Source organism: Prorops nasuta, unplaced genomic scaffold (assembly GCF_024137725.1).
Source record: "Prorops nasuta isolate Cenicafe-Biocafe unplaced genomic scaffold, Cenicafe_Pnas_1.2 PNAS00035, whole genome shotgun sequence".
NCBI classification, from domain to species: domain Eukaryota; kingdom Metazoa; phylum Arthropoda; class Insecta; order Hymenoptera; family Bethylidae; genus Prorops; species Prorops nasuta.
Window position 1 is genome coordinate 1,308,443 of NW_027116832.1, and position 20,047 is coordinate 1,328,489.

Sequence of the window (20,047 nt, forward strand, 5' to 3'; positions counted from 1 at the left end):
ATCTGTGTAGCAGAGTCGGAAATAGTTAGGCTACGTAAGGTAACTAACCATCGACTTCGAAGGGTGAAAAAACCTTCCCTCAACTAGGGCCCCGTAGGATAACTTAGGTCCCCGTAGGATAACTAACCAACGGTACCATAGGGTGAAAAATACCCCCTCCCTAACCAAACCCGGTCCCACTATAAGACCTTCCAACTGTGACATAGGGTGAAAAATACCCCCCCCCCCCCTCCCTAACCAAACTCGATCCCACTATAAGACCCTTTCCTTCCTCATCCCCACCACTACCATACTAAGAGAGTCTTATCCCCACCCATCCCCCTTCCACACCACAAAACAGCTTCCCCCACTCCCTGTCATCGGAACCGCATAGCTCCTCTACTCTTGTACGTTATTTTATCATTTCTAACATTCCATGACACCCCCAACAACTTGTGGGTTGATTCTTTATCAAATATGTACTCGGAATCATTTGACCCGTGAGGTGTGTCACCGAATGCATCGATAGAATTGGATGACCATTTTCTAATATGAAAACCGTCACTGTTTAGAAGCATTGTTAATTCGTCTTTAATTGATTTGATTTCATTGTAATCATTCGTCCCTGTCAATAGATCATCAACATATAAATCTTGCTGTACAATCTTAGAAGCTCTAGGAAACCTTAAAGCTTCATCTTGTGCCAACTTATGAAGTGTTCTAATAGTTAAAAACGGTGCGGACGATACACCAAAGGTAACTGTATTTAGCTGATATGTTTTGATTATGTTATCGTCTCGCCATAAAAGGACCCCGCAGAAATCTTATGGAAAATAGCTTTCGGCTAATTTTCTTTAAAATTTCAGATTTTATAGTTTTCAACGTATAGAACAAAAGTGTCCATAGGCCCAAAGTCCGGTCATGGCTAGTTCACGAGATACAACACTTCAAAGCTAGACGTTACATACAATTTCCAGCGAGCGCGGTGGCAGCCAAAAAGTCAATTTGCCTTACGAGTGAAGTGTGTGTGTGCGTCGAGTGTATGTGTGGCTTTTTTATTCATCAACAATTTGAATATCGAGATTATCTGGAAGTCCTCGATCTGCGGCATCTGATGTGGTATTAAGTAATGATATATCAGGGTATTTAATATTTTCTTGATGTCGTGCAAAGCCGAGATACCACAAAACGCTAGCAACGTGTGCACAAGTACCGAGAGTACGTGCTCCAGATTGGCACGTACAATAATATCCATTTATTGGTTTTACATTTTCAGCAGCATTCCCGTCATCTCTATTACTCAACTCATATGAAATGAAGATTTGATGTTTTATTGCATTACGAAATCTGGAGTATAACCGAACTCTCAAAAAGCCTGATTCATTGAAATGTTCATCAATTTCAAATATCTCTTCATTATCCCTTAGTACTTTATCTTGGATATATGAAGGTGCCAGATTTATTTGATAAATGCCCATAGTCAAATGTTTTAGATAATCTAAATCAAGTATAGGGAAATCTAAAACATCATGATAATTAAGACGTCTCCATTGGCCATTTCTTAGTCGCAAGTTATCTACCTGTACTTTCTGTTGTACGACATTGGGAGTTGTTGAGATGTTAAGCATTTCTCTAGCAAGTTGAACATCTGCATCTTGCATTTTGACTGTAGGATGATACCTGTTAAGTATGGCGCCAGCAATTCTATAATATCCGTTAAGATTCTTTGCGTGCTGTAGATTTATTGTTTGTGCTAAGAACTTGAAGATTGACCTTAGGTGGCCATTCCGTGCTTCAACTACCCAGCGATTTTTTGTAATGATACGTGAATCATTTGCATCTTGCGTTGAAAGCTGTCTTTGTCCATGTTTCAATAGTGCAGGCATCTTATGATCAATTCCTAAACGTTGGAGTAAGGGTACTGCGTCACGATAACCTCTATCTACTAAAACAATATCACCAGTTTGAAACCAGCATTTTAATGATTCAGCATCTTTTTCGAACTCTTGACGGAGGATTTCGGCATCATTATTCCGAGCATCAGAGAAATAGGGACCAAAAATAGTTAAGATGTAACCATCTGGAGCTACTATTAATGTTGGTTTTAGAAGATGTCGGTTTTTGTGAGAAGAATAGGATTGACGTAATACCCGAAAATTGCTACTTTTATGTATATAGGCGTAAGTACTGTCAATCACAGCAACTACTTTAGGCTCTCTAGGTTGAGGATTATATATTTCATTTGCAAACTCCGACACGTGTTGCGTAATAAATTCTTGTCTTGTTATTGATTCAGGTCCTATATTAGCTGGAACGAATCTCTGTAATAAAGATGTCCTAACATTAGACACAATATAGCTGACAGTTTGTCTACTAGGGTAATCAAAAATTATTTTGAGAAAATCATCACTCAATCCTTGTCTTATTTTGCACAAGAAGACCAACAAATCCTTTCTACTGATATAATTAAGTTTTCCCTTTTCAAGTACAGGCTCGCAATAAGTAAAAAGCTCTTCAAATTGCTGTTTATTGATAGGTGCTATACACTGAAATTCTTCTTCAGTTAAGAATTTTTCATCTATACCTCTAGATCTGTTTGCACCTACATTTCTCAGCTTATGTAAGAACATCTGCAATTGTGAACTCTTCATAACATAAGGCCTGTTGATGAAACGTAATGCAGGTAATAATATTTTCAACAAAAATCCATTTTCATTTAAATGATGTTCACAACTCCTCACGTTATCCGGTATATAGATATCTGTTTCTATAAATATCTGAACTCTGCATTGTATTGATAATCTTCGTACATTATTTGAAATATTACAAATGATGCAGGTCTGAGATGCCGTTTGAGTCAATACATTTAATCGTAGACAAGAAGGATCCGCTTCAATCATAGCCATTTCGTTTATAATTGACCGATTACAGTTTAAACATAATCTTGAATTACCATCAAGTTGTTTAGGAGGATAATCTAACTCATTACGTCTTACAATAGACATTTGCCGTTTAACTGCGTTGTCATCGCCATTCATACGTGCCAATTGACGAATGTTGAACATTCTATTACATGAATATCATAGTCGTCTAGCTATAGCAGCCATTTTTCACTGGAGAGTGGTGAAGGTGAATTAAAAGTGGACTTTAACTGAACTATTAATAACAGATTTTACTCCAGGAAAAATTATTAAATCTATATATTCGCCAGCTAACGATATTTATCGAAAAAAAAATTATTCTTTTATTCGCAAGAAAAATATTTTCGCTCTGAGCAGCAATTGTTGATAATCTAATAATATATTAATAGAGAAGAGATTTCTACCTAATAATAACCGGAAGTATAATTATTCAAATGAATATTAAAGAGATGTTTTAGTGATTTTTAGAGGAGCTTGAGCTCCAAGGTAAAAATTTTAATTAATGGGATTTTCATACAATTATTTAATAACACATTATATGCCACAGACCGAGGACTTCCAAATAATCTCAATATTCAGATTGTTGATGAATAAGACAGTCACACACACACACACACACACTTTACTCGTAAGGTAAATCGACTTTTGGCTGCACCGCGCTCGCTGGAAATTGTATGTAACGTCTAGCTTTGAAGTGTTGTATCTCGTGAACTAGCCATGACCGGACTTTGGGCCTATGGACACTTTTGTTCTATATGTTGAGAACTATAAAATCTGAAATTTTAAAGAAAATTAACCGAAAGCCATTTTCCATAAGGTTTCTGCGGGGTCCTTTGTTGAAAACACCGATCATCTTCGTGTACCAAAATTTGCCTGTACATTTTCTCAATGTCGGCCGTTATAACAAATTTGTAACATCTGAATCTCAAAAGATGTTCTACTATTAGATCTTGTATGGTAGGTCCTACCATTAGAACTTCATTTAACGATTTTCCCGATTTTGATTTGGCGGACGCATCAAAAACTACGCCTAATTTACTTGTTGTTTTAGTGGGATTAATTACCGCATGGTGGGGCATATAATATCCACCCGTTTGATTATCAAGTACCCGTGACATATGTCCTAGATTAATGTATTCGTTAATTACTTTGCTATATTCGATTCTTAAATCATTATCCCTTTCGAACCGACGTTCTAACGCAAACAATCGTCTAAGCGCGATACTATATGAATCGCCTAAATCTCGGTCATCCGTTTTGAATGGTAAACGTACAATGTATCTACCATCGTTATTTCTTTGTACATTTTTTACGTAATGGTTTTCGCAGGCGATTTCTTCTTCCGTGAGAGTAACCTGCGGTTGTAATTCCTCTACTTCCCAAAATTTAACCATTAGCGGTGCCAAATCTGTCAAATTACATGTACCGGTTTTAAGTGGTTTACTAGAGCTGGGAGGAATACCGGCATTTATCCATCCTAACGATGTTTTCTGCAAAATGAGATCATTTTCGCCGTTTGATAATTTTATTTGCCCTATTGAAAAAGTTGCTAATGTTGCACCCGCACTAACCAATAGATCGACTGGCCTTGGCATATGAAAATTGGGATCAGCTAAATTTACATGTGCAGGAATGTTTATCCTCTCACGTGGGAATGGCTCTGAAGGAATTAATTCTGCTATTTGAGGAACAGTTAAGAATACTAATGTTTTTTTATATTTTGAATAGATTGAGTGCAGGTCTATTTGAACCGAATACTTAGTCGACACCGGCGTAGAACTTATATTATCGATAGCGAAAGAACAACGATGTAATGAATGTCCTAATTTTCTCGCAAAATCTTCGGTAACTAGATTCGCGGTAGCACACGTATCTAGAAGTGCTCGGCCCATTATAAAATTACCTTTATTGTCGCGAACGCGAACCACCGCGCTAGTCATTAATTGTCGTAGGTCTGGACATAGCAATACAGATGACAATACGGTGTGATTTGATTGTAGTCATAAGGCGTTATTGCTTGAAGGTTTATTGTCAGATGGATCCTTCGTCGTTTAAGTTTTTTCGAAATATAGAAGTGAATTATGTCGTTTATTACATTTTGGGCAAAATGATTTTCTACACGGACCCGCATGTTTACGCAAACAATTAAAGCATAAGTGTGACCGTTTTACAATTTCGAAACGCTGTGGTATCGTTTTTCCAAGAAATTCTTGGCATTGAAATAATTGATGCGGGGATTTTTTACACACTACACAATTATTAACAGTGTTTGTCATAAAGGCATGACCGTTCTTGCCTTTTATTTTTTGCCGCTTAGTTGGTGGCTGTTGCCTTTCTTCTTCTTCTACTTCGATTTCCGGGACTTCCCGCTTTGACGCTCGAATCACTGTTTGCGATATAAAACTGCATAATTTTTTGAATGAGGGAAGCTCATCGTTTGAAAGTTCCAATTCCCATTTTTTAGCCGTTTCGTCCGGCAGTCTCTGTTCTACTAAAAATACAAGCATTTCCGGCCCGATTGACGCACCTAGTGATTCAAGAGCATTCACGTTCTGTTGCACCGTGTCCTTTAAAGCGATTAAACCGTCATGAGTTTCTTGCTTGAGTTTCTTTATTTCGCAAATCGCACGCAGATGACGAGTAACTATTAACCGTTTATATTCGTAGGATTCTTGTAAAAAATCCCATGCCTTTTTGTAGTTTTCGGGGCTATCGTCATATATACCGATTTTATTTGCTGCCTTACCTACTAAACATGAACGCAAATAAATTAACTTTTCAGTGTCGTTCAAGTCGCTTCGTTGATCGATCATTGATTTGAAAATATTTTTGAACGAAAACCATTTTTCGTAATTCCCGTCAAACTTTTGTAAATCGGTCTTTGGCATTTTTACATTTCTGCTCGTTGTATTATCAGATGTTTCTGACTGATTACTTTGTCCCGAATGCGGTCCTGATATCAATTCTTTTACTTTTGAAACAATTTCATAAAATGCGTTTTGAATCTCCGTAAACTCATTCATATATGTTTCGTCATCTTGTACCATCGCCAGTTCATCGTGATAAGATTCGAATTTGTAGAATTTTTCAGTGATTCTATCAATTCTCAACTGTAAATTTGTTTTATTGAAACGGCCATGATCCACATAATTATTTAACTGCGTTAACTGTATTTTAATAAGCTTTTTGCTTTTTGATACGACGCGACTATTTGATCGGCCATGACTACTACCTTAAACTTGTCTGACTTATCTGTTTTAGAAGATTCAACTGGTTGTTGTGACCACCTTTCGTATGCTGTTCTTGCCGAACCTTCTGGATCCTTTCTGCTGTCTTTCCTTGTCGATGGTTGGATTGGTTGTTGCGATCACTTTTTGTAAACTGACCTTGTTGGTGTTTGATCACTTTGATTTTATTAATTGTTGTTTCACTGCACTTCGCCTTTCAGTTTGTTAAACTTTGTTTTTTGTTTAGATTTGTGAGTCAACCTCACAGGAGGCACCATAAAAATGTATGCTCGCTTGAGCATATGATGATAATTGAAAGTTTATCTATTATCACCTATTATTTTTTTTATGTATAGGAAAATTATAACACTGATTTTTGAGCTAAGCTCAGGTGGAAAGCCAGAGGCATAAAACCACCCTTTACATTTATTTTATTAAACAACCTTGTACACTTGTCCTTTTATTACAAATTCGGATTATTCGTCACTGACTTTGACAATGATTTTTAATAAGACAAACTAGCCACAGGCCCAGTTAGGCTTCTAGTCTTATGGCTTGAGAACGGACCATGGAGAGAGCGCCCTGGCTGAGTGTTCCTGGAACGGCCCAACCGCTCCTGGAGGCGGTCTGCTTGATGTAGAGATACTCAATGACATCTAATACGCCGCACTCCTTTGGTTACATACAATTCGGCCTCTGTGATTCTATTGCTCCTGACCGAATTGAATAACTTCAAAAATTTCGTTGAACGTTCCCGACGGAACAGGAAGGAGGAAAAAAATTTTAAGGGGAAATGAGGAGCAACAAATTAATCGGACAACATGAAGTCTGAATTATGACAATTTAATTATAAATTTCAATCAAAGTATGACATAATTGGGAAAAAGTGAAATGAATTAGTTAAATATGAATTTAAACTGGGTAAAATAATCAGCAAGAGGAAAAGGAAAGGAAGGAATGCACATCCCAAAGTTTTAATTCTTAGATTGAATTATGAATCAGATAACACACGGTATGACTATGCCGCGTGAATCTGAGGGAATAGAGCAAATGTAGTTAATCAGATTTCTTAAAGGTTGACTTCCATTTCACATTTATATAAAAAATGTAATCTGAAGGTCACCAGTCTATGAGGAAGGCAAGAATATGCTAAAAATTCTTTTAGGGAAGATATTGGGAAAATGAGATGGAAAAACCAATAATTGAACACACATTTAACATATACACAGTAAATAATTAGTATGATTAATAAAGAACAGGAAAATGAGAGTATCCCACCGCTGCCACCAATTCTGTAACGTCCAGAGTTGTACGATTACTAAATTTAAACTCGATGCTCAACTACAATTTTATATTGTCGCTGAGTCCTTAGGTAGCGTTATTAATTTTTTTAAATAAGGCGTCGTAGGTAAGAAAAAAAAAACTGGGCATACAAAATGAGAAGAAAAGATGAAATTCAGGGTTCGAACTAAATATAATCCAAATATTACCCGGTGATGAACAACAATAAAAAATATGAAAGAAGAAGGTAGAAGGGAGACTCTCCTGTTAACCGCTGCTTGGACTACGGTCGTCGTCGCCGTAGGGAACCAGGGATGATTGTGGGAGCTTTCCATCTACATGTCTCAAATCGACACAAATGTCAAAATTTGTGTTTCATGAGTGCTACGTAGATGGAACGCCGATTGTCGCAGCAGCTTGTATCGTATTGATTAGTGACTGAATCAGTCGTATTTATTAGGTACTTACTTTTACTTTACCGTAGCAATTGACAGTAGTGCTGTTGCTTCTATAAGATTTCATAACACTTAAAGCAGTTTATTTTTATGAATTCTAAATAACATATTATTTTTGAAGACGTAAATAGGAAAATGACTTTTTTAGACAAACGTAAGTCTATGATATCACACCTAACATACTCGTTATTCTGAATAATGTTATGTAATTATTAAGCTATTTATAAGTTGAAATTGTTATCAATTATAATAATTCGTGCCCTTTTATATGAATGTTTTATTTATATTATAGCCTACATAATTTATTGGAAGACACTATTAGTGATAGTAGTAGCAGTACCAGCAGCAATAACAATGAAAGCAGTACTACTGATACTGACAGCAGTCTGTGCTCTTTAGAAACAAATGATTATGATGAAATTTTATTTCCTTTAATGAGGATTTTATTTACTGGGAGACGACGTCATCGTATTGAAGAATTTGTTTTTGTTGTAAACAAATGGACCAGCAGCGAATTTAAAGAGCATCTAAGATTAAGTCGTCATACAGCTTATACTCTAATACGTATGTATAAAATTTGTTCATCTGTTTAATTATAATTAACTTACCTATAAATTTTTATGACTATAAACATAACAGTTTATATATTATAAATTATAGATGAATTAGAAGAATGCAGAATACTGCCACAACATATATATGGACGAAAAGTAATATCTGCAGAATGGAGTGTTTTAATCTTTTTATGGTACATGTCGAATACTGAGCCACTACGTACAATGTCCGATAGGTTTGACGTATCAATTTCATCTGTATTCCGTGTAATAAGGCGTATTGCTTCATGGTTATTGTCAAAATCAAATGATGTTGTTAAGTGGCCAGATGAAGTAACAAGAAATAATGTAATTAGTGGTTTTTACAATAAAAAGCATTTAAATAAATGTATTGGAGCCATAGATGGCTGCCACATTCGCATACAAAAGCCATCAATTAATGGAAAAGATTATTGTAACAGGAAAAAGTTTTACTCCCTCATTTTACAAGGAGTTGTGGATTCCGATATGAAATTTACTAACGTATATTGTGGAGAGCCAGGGTCATTACATGACGCACGCGTTTTACGAAAATCTTTATTATACCAACTTGCTCAAGAAAGTAAAGAAGAACTATTTCCAAACTCTACATTCATAATAGGTGATTCTGCATATCCTTCATTACCCTGGCTAGTTCCACCATTTAAGGATAATGGGCACCTGAGTGCGGCACAATGAGAATTTAATTATATACATTCGTCGACTCGTATGGCAGTTGAAAAGGCTTTTGGTATCTTAAAAGGTAGATTTCGACGCATACAATTTTTTTGCGAATTAAGAAATATTCCCTTTATTGTACAAATTATAACTTGCGCTACTATATTGCACAATATTTGTATTAATGAGGGAGAAAATTACGACTTAGAGAACTATGAAATTGAAGAAGAAATGGAAACCGAACCAGAAAATACGAATGACGAACAATTTAATATATCTGACAGACGTATGACTTTATTTCGTGAACTTTTCCTTTAATGTATTAATTTTATAATCATTTAGAAAATAAATTGACGAATAAATAAACTTTATCTTGTAACGAAATTCCCCGTTAAGTATGCAAGATACCGAATAAAAAGTATGAAAGCTACCGAACAGTGGATATTATTAACCCCTACGTTACCGACTCGTGAGATAGGCTCATGAGTGGATTATAGCTAACGTCAAGGATAGACCCCGTTGACAGGCAGAGGCCCGGATGAAAAGACCGGCGCTCCAGTAAACGATGTCCAGGTTGTCCTGAGAAGTAAGGCAGGGCCATGCCAAACAACCCAGGCAACCTGAGATAAGGAGAAGCGGCCTCGGGGAGTCCTAAAGGAATGACAGTGTCTATAAGTCCCCACGAGGAGGGGAAATAGAACATCGAGTCTGGCTTGAACGCTGGTTACGCGCGTCAAGCAGGCTGCGCGAATGTCGTGCGCAGACTGCCATAGCAGTCAGTCGGAACGCGACCATGGGACTGTGCTGATGTGTCCGTGCGTGCTGGTGAGCGCGTGACGCGGCACTCAGACAGCCATGGGTCGGTTCGCGTACGTGAGGCGTGTGCTATAGGCCAGCCTGCACGTACGTCACGACTGGATACCGGCCAATGCATAATGGGTTGTGCAGGGGCGTAGTTAGCCCGTTGGAATGTGTCCCGGTGCCCTCCGTAATCCCATAGGCTTGCGCTATGGCTGGACGGCCCGCGAACATTGCCTCCGTGGTGGTCCGCTCCTGGCAGGCTCTATGCTTGGCAAATGATACCGCATGTTCCCGCACTCCTCACCACCACCTGTGTGTGTGGGTGGTGAGGGATGAATGTATGCCCCTCAGCAGGTAGGTCTGCGAGGCTCGGACTTCCGTAAGGAACCCTCCCCTCTCTCCACGACCTAGCATACTGAGCGACCCTGGCTAACGCTACCGTCCATGTACAATGACCGCCACTAATGGCCTGCAAGATTTTTTTGATGCGTTTAGGAACCTTATCGCCCCATGGATTTTTCCCCGCCTATAGCAGCTTCTACATTGAGTGACTGGAAAGAGTATAGGTGTGTATGATAGGCTATCCTTTTTTAAATGCCTTAAAGAGAAAGAGAGAGCCTTATACCGCGTTCAACGTGGTTTCTCCAGGCATTCGTTTTTTATTTTCCTATCTCGGACGTTGCCATTGCTCTTCTCTCTCTAACTCACGGATTTCTATCTGCGTCTTTGTCTAAAATAATTATACGCCACTGGGTGATTTTTTGGTGAGTCTATACCACTGGACCTATCTGTGAGACTTGTAAGAGTAGTGAAAAGTGCAGAAATGTCAGTCTGACAGCGCGGATTTCTAATCAAACACGAGTGTTAGTATAAATTGTTAAAGAGTTTTAATTTGTTGGAAAATATTAATCAGTTATAGTGAAGTTATAAAATTTTTAATGACTTTTCTGGATTATCGAAGAAAACAGGTATAATAAATTTTGTATATTTCTAAAAACTTACATTACGTATTAAAGAAAAATGTAATATAATTCTTGTCAAAATTAACTTAATATATAAAAATGTATCAAACAAATAGATTCATGAATTTATATAAGAAATACATAATAAAAAATATTATTATAATATTTTAAATAAAACGCAACTCCTTGCATATCTATTATCATATATAATTAAATGATAAAATTAGTGCTAATTATAATGTCTCTTTTTCTTAGATGTAAAGGTTCTACGGAAGGTCCTACCAAAAGTAAAGTGTATACGTTATGCTGATTTCAACCAGAGGAATTAAACAACGCTAAGGAATGGAACACCGAAGCAGATAGTGTACGCAGCATGCTCTCTACATCTATAATAAGCCAACCTGTTTTCTTAGATAAGTAATATTATTGATAATCATATATAAAATGTATTTAAACATGATCCTTTGTGGTTTCTCTTATATTTCGAAGGTCAAATTTTCTAACAAAGCTGATGAGCTACATCCAATTGATGAATAAAAATGAGGCCAGGCTATGTGTCAATTCTGCTGCTTCGAATTTGGAATCTCCATGCAGAAACGAAATAGGAAATATTAAAAACAGATTTTTTATTTAGGTATTATTTAAATATGATTTAAATGTATCAATATAGCAATTAATGGTAGTAATTTTTCAAACTTGTTTTATCTAAACTTATTTTCTTTGCTGTTTTAGGTCCAGTAAATATTAATAGATTTGAATGTCAGTATTTGGTTTGAATAACTGTCCTGCATTTTAAATGAAGATGGAAGAAAATCTTATATATAGAATATAGAGTACAGGATAATGAATTAATCTTTCAAAATACTTTTCTTTATTTAGATTACGTTTATATATTATACTGTGAATTATATAAGATAAATCATAATGGGTGTATACACTTTATACGCGAAGGCACATAATATATTCCTTTTATTTGTACAAGTAACAGTATTTATAAAATAATTAAGGCTCGCGAATGGAGTCATTTTAAAAAGCTAATATATATTTAAACATACTCAGGAATAATTTTTTACTGTTCTTGATATCCTTCCAGGTTTAATGCTTGCGTTAAATTTCTAGCTGCCACTAATCTGAAAATATCTGCCTTCTCCTCGAATTTTATTTAAATGATTACCATTTAGCAATATGCAGCGTAAAGTTAAAAAATATCGTTAGACGAAAGAAGAACGTCTTCTGCCTTCAATAATAGTATTTCATCAATCAAAAGAATCGGCCAAAAACTATGAAAACCAAACGTAAAGCTTAGTATTCGTATTACATATACAAATTGGTCAACAACATCAGTTATATATAAATATACGTCATATGCCCCCCTCCACTCTTTCCAGTCACTCAATGTAGAAACTGGTCCAGGCGGGGAAAAATCCATGGGAAGGTATGGTTCCTAAACGCATCAAAAAAATCTTGCAGGCCATTAATGGCGGTCATTGTACATGGCCGCAGGGCTGTATAAGATGCATAGAGAATGGGGTCGAAGGACCCAATTGATAACGTAGGGTTGTTGGCCACCCAACTGACCAACTGGCGCCCTGATACCGATAGAAAAGGACGGGCGAAGGTAATAGGAAAACCCGTAGTGTGAGTGGCCCCTCACACTGACGGGAATAACCTTACAATCTTTATAAAAAAAATTAGATGTTTCATTTTCTATAGAATCTTTCACTTTGATTTATAAAATATATGTAGCTATTTATAATTACTACTTTATGTTTCAATTTCAAACAATAGTATTCAAATAAAGTGTAAATTAATAATAAAACTAAACACAACATGGCATATGATAATAACAGTCATTCTATCTTAAAAAGACTAAATTAATCCAATAATAAACTGGACCAAATGAATCATGCTTTTTAGTGTAGATTTATATTGAAGTTTTATTATATTGAGAGCTCATCAAAACATCCCGTAACAAGTTACATTTTTCTTTTTCTACGGCCAATCTTTCTTTGTGTCTTTCCATCTTTGCCTCAAATTTTCTTCGTTCTAACCTTTCTTTCCAGTCTAACTTTCTTTCATTTAATACTATAACCTGCTTTTTTAAAGTAATTATTTCTTTCTTTTGCTCTACAAATAATTTTTCTGTTTCTTGTTTCTCCTTATCTCTTTCTTCTTTGGTCTCAAGATATTTTCTCCATTGCTCTTCTAGTATAATTTTTTTTTTGCAACTGAAGATCCAGTACCATGAGCTGGTCGAGTTCTTTTTTGGGAGATTGCCAGATCCCTATTGGATATACTTTCATTTACGAAATGATTTTCTGTTTCCTTATAGTCATTTGGATGATTTTGTACAATTGTACTCATATTCTCATGGCTTGTGCCTGGACTATCAAGATTAAATTGTAACTCTCTTAATGTACGAGTATCATTATTATTACTACTTGCAATTGTTGAAGGCATTTTATTTGTTTGGATGGATGGAAATGTATTTATCGTATGACTACAATTAATATTTTCCCTGTGACCAAATAAGCTATCCAGTTGATCAAACCATTTAAAATCTTTTCGTCCCCTTCCAGTTTTGTTATTATTGTCTACAACTTTCTTATAAGATTATAATAAACAACTTATTTTCCAACGTACTTGATCCTCTGAAAACTAAAATACCTAATATTTGATATTATATTATTTTTTAATACTAGCCTATTATTATTTTATTCACATTATAACCTAGTTCTTTCAATTCGTTTGCTATATTTTTCCATACAGCTTTACGTTTCCTTGTACCTAACTCAGTTTTAGCCTCATAAACTGCTAGTAAAGCTAACATAGCTTTGTCAGTCCAATTAGCACCTGTTTTTACAAAACAAATACATTAAATATAATATATCTAAATAATATTTGCAGTTTTTATTAATCTATAAAATTATATATAATAAAAATTTATAGTTAACGTACTTTCTTTTTCTTTGGATCTAGATTGCAACATTTTTACCTCATCCAATATAGTTTCATGTAAACCTATGAATAAAGAATATTAATAACTTGATGACAGAAATATACTTATGAACATCTGAAAAATTTATATTTATTATAAATAGTTATGACCCATGCATCTGCAATTATAGAAATTATAATTCTGATTTGAAGTAATTACAAAATTTATATATTACAAATCTCCTTCAACATATCTATCCTCCAGCAATTCTATGTCACTGAAGTCTAAATTAGGAAAATTATTAGTTAATTATATATTGCTTTTAAAAGAATAGAATAAAAAATTTACCGTCCATAATATATCTTAATTTTTAAAAAATGGTTTGCCGCTTTTCGTGGTTTCCTTCACTCCCGAAGTCCGGAAATATTATATATGAACTAAAATCGACAATATTTCTTCACTACCAATATTCATGCCTAAAATACCCATATTTTTTCTTTTAGCACAGAAAATTATCTGTCAACTCAGCTTTCCGGCTGTGTCTATTTGTGTTGATTTTAGCCTGGAACACCTTTTAATGGAAAGCACTTTTAATTACTTTGTGTCTATTTGTGCCTAGTAACTTTGTTGATGGAAAGCTCCCTGTGAGTGTACGGTGAAAAGAATATCTGCACTGAATTGATTACAAAGAGAAATGAATTTTAATTTAAATAAATGTTTCACTCGCCTATATAAAAAAACAACTAATGTTCTCGAATTTTTGACAATATTATGAACGCGAACTTTGTCTCACTTTCTAGGTTCAAACTTTACACAATTTCTAGAATTTATTTAACGAATTGGAATTGACTTAATCAAGACGTGCGAGAAGAGAGAAAGTGTTTTTGAAAAAGGCGAATGAGTCTAACTTGAAAAAAAGAGAGTGAGTGCGGCGTCCATTCGCTCCGCTCTTAAATAATAAGCTGGGGGGGGGGGGGGTGGGAAACGTCGCGTCGCCTTCAACCAATCAGAAAGCGCTACTGCCTATGCTTGGGTACGCTAAAGAACGAGACAAAGGGTGCTGAGCTTGCACCTTTTTGCATACAATCGTTTACTTATGACTAAAACACAATTATATAAAAAAAATATTAAAAAAATTTAATGATTAATACGGCATTAGCCGTCGCATGAGCAAAATGTGTCCTAATCTAGGCGCGAGAGAAAAATAATAATAAAAAAAAAGGAAAAGGAGGAAAAATTGCGAGAGGAAAACGATCACCGTTTTAGGGTTAAAGATCCCACAACAATTAAATTGTTAAACGGTTGACCGCTTCCAAGGGCAAGTTTATATAAAAAATATTATGCACGTGGCTACTTGTCATTCGATATCCCGTTGCTCATGGGACCGGATATCTAATAACCTAATGTTTCTTATTCCTATGGTTGGACTTATATAGACGGTGGTCCGAATGGTTACGGAGAAGAGAAGCAATTAAAATAGTTAAGCGTGAAGAAAAATGCCCGAATGGTTACGGAGGAAAAACGCTTAATATTTTGTCGCAATTATGTACCCCATGGTTTATTGGGGTTAGGAAAATCGAAATGCCAATATCTATCTTCGTAGATAATGGAATTTACAAAGTTTCGATTATTTTCCTTACGCTGAAGGGTTTCCCTATGCAAATGAAAAGCATGTTTGCAGCAAAGGCACGTGTTAAGTGGGGCGATAAATAATAGCGATCTGTGACAGATGTCACAAAAGATGTGGTTAATATCTTTTGCAGCTCTAAGACGGTGCTGGCGTATTGTCGCTAGGATGCTTCGTTTGTTGTCTGGAAGGGCGGCCTCGCAATAGGCACAGTTCCTTTGGGCTGAATAGGTCCTAACATATTTGTATAATAACCGCTAGCAAACGAAAAGTTCCCTTGGGCCATGCTGGTGACAGAACGGATTTGATGGTTAAAACTCTGACACAGGATGTATTTAAGATGGAATAGAATGGCATAAGGTAGTAAGCGTGAGATCCGCTGACTAGCGTCTGAGAAGAAACCTTATCGCGAGTAATGTGACTAACGGTGGGTTTCCGAGAAAGCAAACAAAGAGAGAGAAAGAGAGAGAGAAAGAGGAATAGAAAGAAAATTAGTATTTGTTAAATAAATTAATTCAAAGAGGGGGAAAAATATGGAGAATTCTAAGATGAGGAAGATTTTGGACATTGAGGAACCTTTGGATTTAATGTGCTGCCTGCAATCTTTTATTCCCGACTAACGGGAATAAAGAGAAAAGCGCCAGCATTTTAAATGACTAAAAAGGCAAAATTGACTTTCCAAAAAGAATGATAGCAAAAGAAAGATCGACTACCAATCGAGTTAATTAATTGCTTTCAAAGAAGGGGGGAGAAACAGGAGCTGGGTCCGCGCGTGTATTGGAAATATGAGAGCATTTTTAAATATAAATAAGACATTTACTCTTAAACGCAAGGAAAAATAATGAATGTATCGAAATGTTCAAGAAACAACTTCAAGGGATGCTAACGATCGGTCTGAGCGTTATGATGTAAGAGATTCGAATTAATATTACATTTACTCTAGAGTAACAAATCTATTTAAAAGACATAATAAAAGAAAATTAAAGTTATCAGAAAGCCTGAGAAGTCAGAATAATCGGCTTGGACGTTACATCGTACACTCTGGGAAATCGAATCATTCCAAAATGCAAACACAATTTAAAGGTGCATTAGTTAGCTGGTGGACAAGACTTTTCCACATTGTGCACCCTACCAGGCCTAGCACCGAGTCCCAAGCAATAAACAGAGGGCAATAAACCGACCGAAAATGACTAACCTTTATATACCTGTACTCGAATGATCAATCAAACATTCTAATTTTAATATTATTAATTAAACATTTTTAAAACTGTTATCAATACATTGCTTTTATTTTTAAGATGAGAATGAGCCCTAACACGAGGCTAATCGGACGATTATTTCTGTATTAAATTTATCTTGCAGTTCTCAAATTATTTAATTTTAATAAAACTTTTCTTTTGAATAATTTAGATAGGAATTTAAAGTATTTACACATATCTTTAATTACATATATATTTAAATGAAATAAATATTTATTCATCTTTTAATAATATTTTTAAACATAATTTATTTTTCGCCATTTCTTAAAGGTTGCAAAAATTCCTATTTTCTTGGACATCGTATTAACTCTGATAACTGTTAATCGATCCTTTCTGCTATATTGTTTTATGTATATATTTAAATTTATCAAATTACAGATATACAAAATAAAATATAGTTTCATTAGAATTTAATAAAATATGAACTACAGGATACACATAATACAGAAATAATCGTCCGATTAGCCTCGTGTTTCGGCTCACTCTCATCTTAAAGATAAAAGCAATGTATTGATAATAGCTTTAACAATGTTTAATTAATAATATTAAAATTAGAATGTTTGATTGATCATTCGAGTACAGGTATATAAGGATTAGTCATTTTCGGTCGGTTTATTGCCATCTGTTTATTGCTTGGGACTCGGTCTAGGCCTGGTAGGCTGCACAATGTAGAAAAGTCTTGTCCACCAGCTAACTAATGCTCCTTTAAATTGTGTTTACATTTTGGAACGATTCGATTTCCCAGAGTGTACAATGACCGGCAGAAATGGCGTCCCTTGATGCGTTTAGGAACCGCATTTTAGGATCCTTCACTGTATACTCTATTCTGCTAGGCGGAGATAGAGGGGCCATTCCACGTCAAAACAGACAGATTTCGGAGTACAACACCGATTTTTTTTTTTAAATATGTGTTAATATATAAGAAAATACAAGACTTTTGGCGCTAGTTTGAGTCAAAAATCTTTTTTCGTTTCGGAGATACGAGCTGTCAAAGTTTGCAGTTTTACTGTTTTTGGTAAAAACACGTAATCTTTGAAAATTTATATCTCCTAAACGAATAAAGATAGAAGACTCTGGCTGGAACGAGTGTACTCAGAAAGAATCATACTTTATTAGAAAAATATAAAAAAAGACAGTTTGTTTTAATTGGTTAAAACTATTAACAATTAAAGTAAACATTTGAATTAACAAATGTGTTGTCATGCTCTGACAATTATAAAAAAATATCAGGAATGTTCCTTGGAATGTCCTCTATAAAGAAAAAAATTAAAACGCGTATACTCTCTTGGTGTTCATAGTGAAAAAAAAATTTTATCACGACGCGCTCGGCCAGAAGCGTCGTTCGAGCGGCGTAAAACGGTGAAGCGCATGCGTAACTGAGCGCGACTAGTCTCTACATGTCGGAATCCATCAATCTATGAATAATGCGAGCTAATAACATGTTTTAATTGTTTGTTTATGTTTTTATAAATATTATAAATTAACAATATATTTATTATTATTCTGCTTTATAAGCAGTCGTTATTTATTTACAAAATAATTAGCAATAAGACATTTGAACATGGCATTGAATATACAAATTATATACTAATTTATATTTACATATTTTATTAAATTATGGCAGAAGAAAATATTATGAATATGAAATTTCTGTACTGAAAATATTTAACAAACTTTAACAATTGTATAATTATCTGATTGAGGAAAAGCTTTAGTTTGTAATTGTGTCTTTGAATCTATCGTTAAAAATGCACGATAATTTCTAGTTCCTTTAACTATTTTTACTTTTCAAAAAAATCTCGTTTAAATTATTTTAATGCTTATTAAAACACTTCGTACGAGATTTTTTGAAAAGTGAAAATAGTTAAAGGAACTTGAAATTATCGTGCATTTTTAACGATAGATTCAAAGACACAATTACAAACTAAAGCTTTTCCTCAATCAGATAATTATACAGATGTTAAAGTTTGTTAAATATTTTCAGTACAGAAATTTAATATTCCTAATATTTTCTTCTGCCATAATTTAATAAAATATGTAAATATAAATTAGTATATAATTTGTATATTCAATGCCATGTTCAAATGTCTTATTGCTAATTATTTTGTAAATAAATAACGACTGCTTATAAAGCAGAATAATAATAAATATATTGTTAATTTATAATATTTATAAAAACATAAACAAACAATTAAAACATGTTATTAGCTCGCATTATTCATAGATTGATGGATTCCGAGATGTAGAGACTAGTCGCGCTCAGTTACGCATGCGCTTCACCGGTTTACGCCGCTCGAACGACGCTTCTGGCCGAGCGCGTCGTGATAAAATATTTTTTTTCACTATGAACACCAAGAGAGTATACGCGTTTTAATTTTTTTCTTTGTAGAGGACATTCCAAGGAACACTCCTGACATTTTTTTATAATTGTCAGAGTATGACAACACATTTGTTAATTCAAATGTTTATTTTAATTGTTAATAGTTTTAACCAATTAAAACAAACTGTCTTTTTTTATATTTTTCTAATAAAGTACGATTCTTTCTGAGTACACTCGTTCCAGCCAGAGTCTTCTATCTTTATTCGTTTAGGAGATATAAATTTTCAAAGATTACGTGTTTTTACCAAAAACAGTAAAACTGCAAACTTTGACAGCTCGTATCTCCGAAACGAAAAAAGATTTTTGACTCAAACTAGCGCCAAAAGTCTTGTATTTTCTTATATATTAACACATATTTTTAAAAAAAAAATCGGTGTTGTACTCCGAAATCTGTCTGTTTTGACGTGGAATGGCCCTTATGTAACATTTATTTGCCTTGTTAGTTCTTTCTTTTAGTTTTCAAAATATACGATTAATTTTTTGCTATTTTTATATACACTCAAATATAGCTATTCTATTGACTAATTAATCTTATAAATGTCAAGATGATTGGTAAACCATTGTTCTATTAAAGTTGAAGAATGGACACTTGAATTATTTTACTTATAATGTTTGGCATCTCTTCCATAGGATATCTTCTCTTTAAATTTGAGAGGATGTTGTTCTCCAATACATTTAAGGATACTGCTGAATTTATCTTGCTTTTAGCTTCAAATAATTCACATTTGGATATTCTTCCTCAATATATAATACATATTTTGTTAGTCCTATTTGTTTGTGAAATTTATCTGTTCTAAAACCATAATTAATCCAGTTACTAGATATATAATATATCATTTTCAAAGAATTGATATCTTTCTATCAATCTTAACAATATCATAATAAATGTAATGAAATATGTATTCTATATTCAAAATAGATATCCATGCGTGTAGTTGGAAAACTATTTAAAGCTGAAAACAAGATG

At 34.5% G+C, this 20,047-nt stretch overlaps 3 protein-coding genes and 1 pseudogene across 3 annotated transcripts; 1 reads left to right on the top strand and 3 right to left on the bottom strand.

Moving 5' to 3' along the window:
* Positions 1-1,034: 1,034 nt before the first annotated feature.
* LOC136783721 (uncharacterized) lies at positions 1,035-3,017 on the bottom strand. Its single transcript, XM_066743979.1, has one exon. It carries the CDS (start codon positions 3,015-3,017, stop codon positions 1,035-1,037), a length of 1,983 nt encoding a protein of 660 aa, XP_066600076.1.
* A 505-nt stretch (positions 3,018-3,522) lies between these two features.
* LOC136783722 (uncharacterized) lies at positions 3,523-4,792 on the bottom strand. The gene is made up of 2 exons (XM_066743980.1): positions 3,698-4,792; positions 3,523-3,651 (listed from the first exon to the last, which is right to left on the bottom strand). The coding sequence occupies exons 1-2, from the start codon at positions 4,790-4,792 to the stop codon at positions 3,523-3,525; spliced, it is 1,224 nt and encodes a 407-aa protein (XP_066600077.1).
* A 47-nt stretch (positions 4,793-4,839) lies between these two features.
* Positions 4,840-6,429, bottom strand: LOC136783723 (uncharacterized). The gene is made up of 4 exons (XM_066743981.1): positions 6,394-6,429; positions 6,133-6,341; positions 5,083-6,089; positions 4,840-5,015 (listed from the first exon to the last, which is right to left on the bottom strand). Exons 1-4 carry the CDS (start codon positions 6,427-6,429, stop codon positions 4,840-4,842), a joined length of 1,428 nt encoding a protein of 475 aa, XP_066600078.1.
* Positions 6,430-7,998: 1,569 nt separating this feature from the next.
* Positions 7,999-9,586, top strand: LOC136783724 (uncharacterized; annotated as a pseudogene).
* Positions 9,587-20,047: the final 10,461 nt, after the last annotated feature.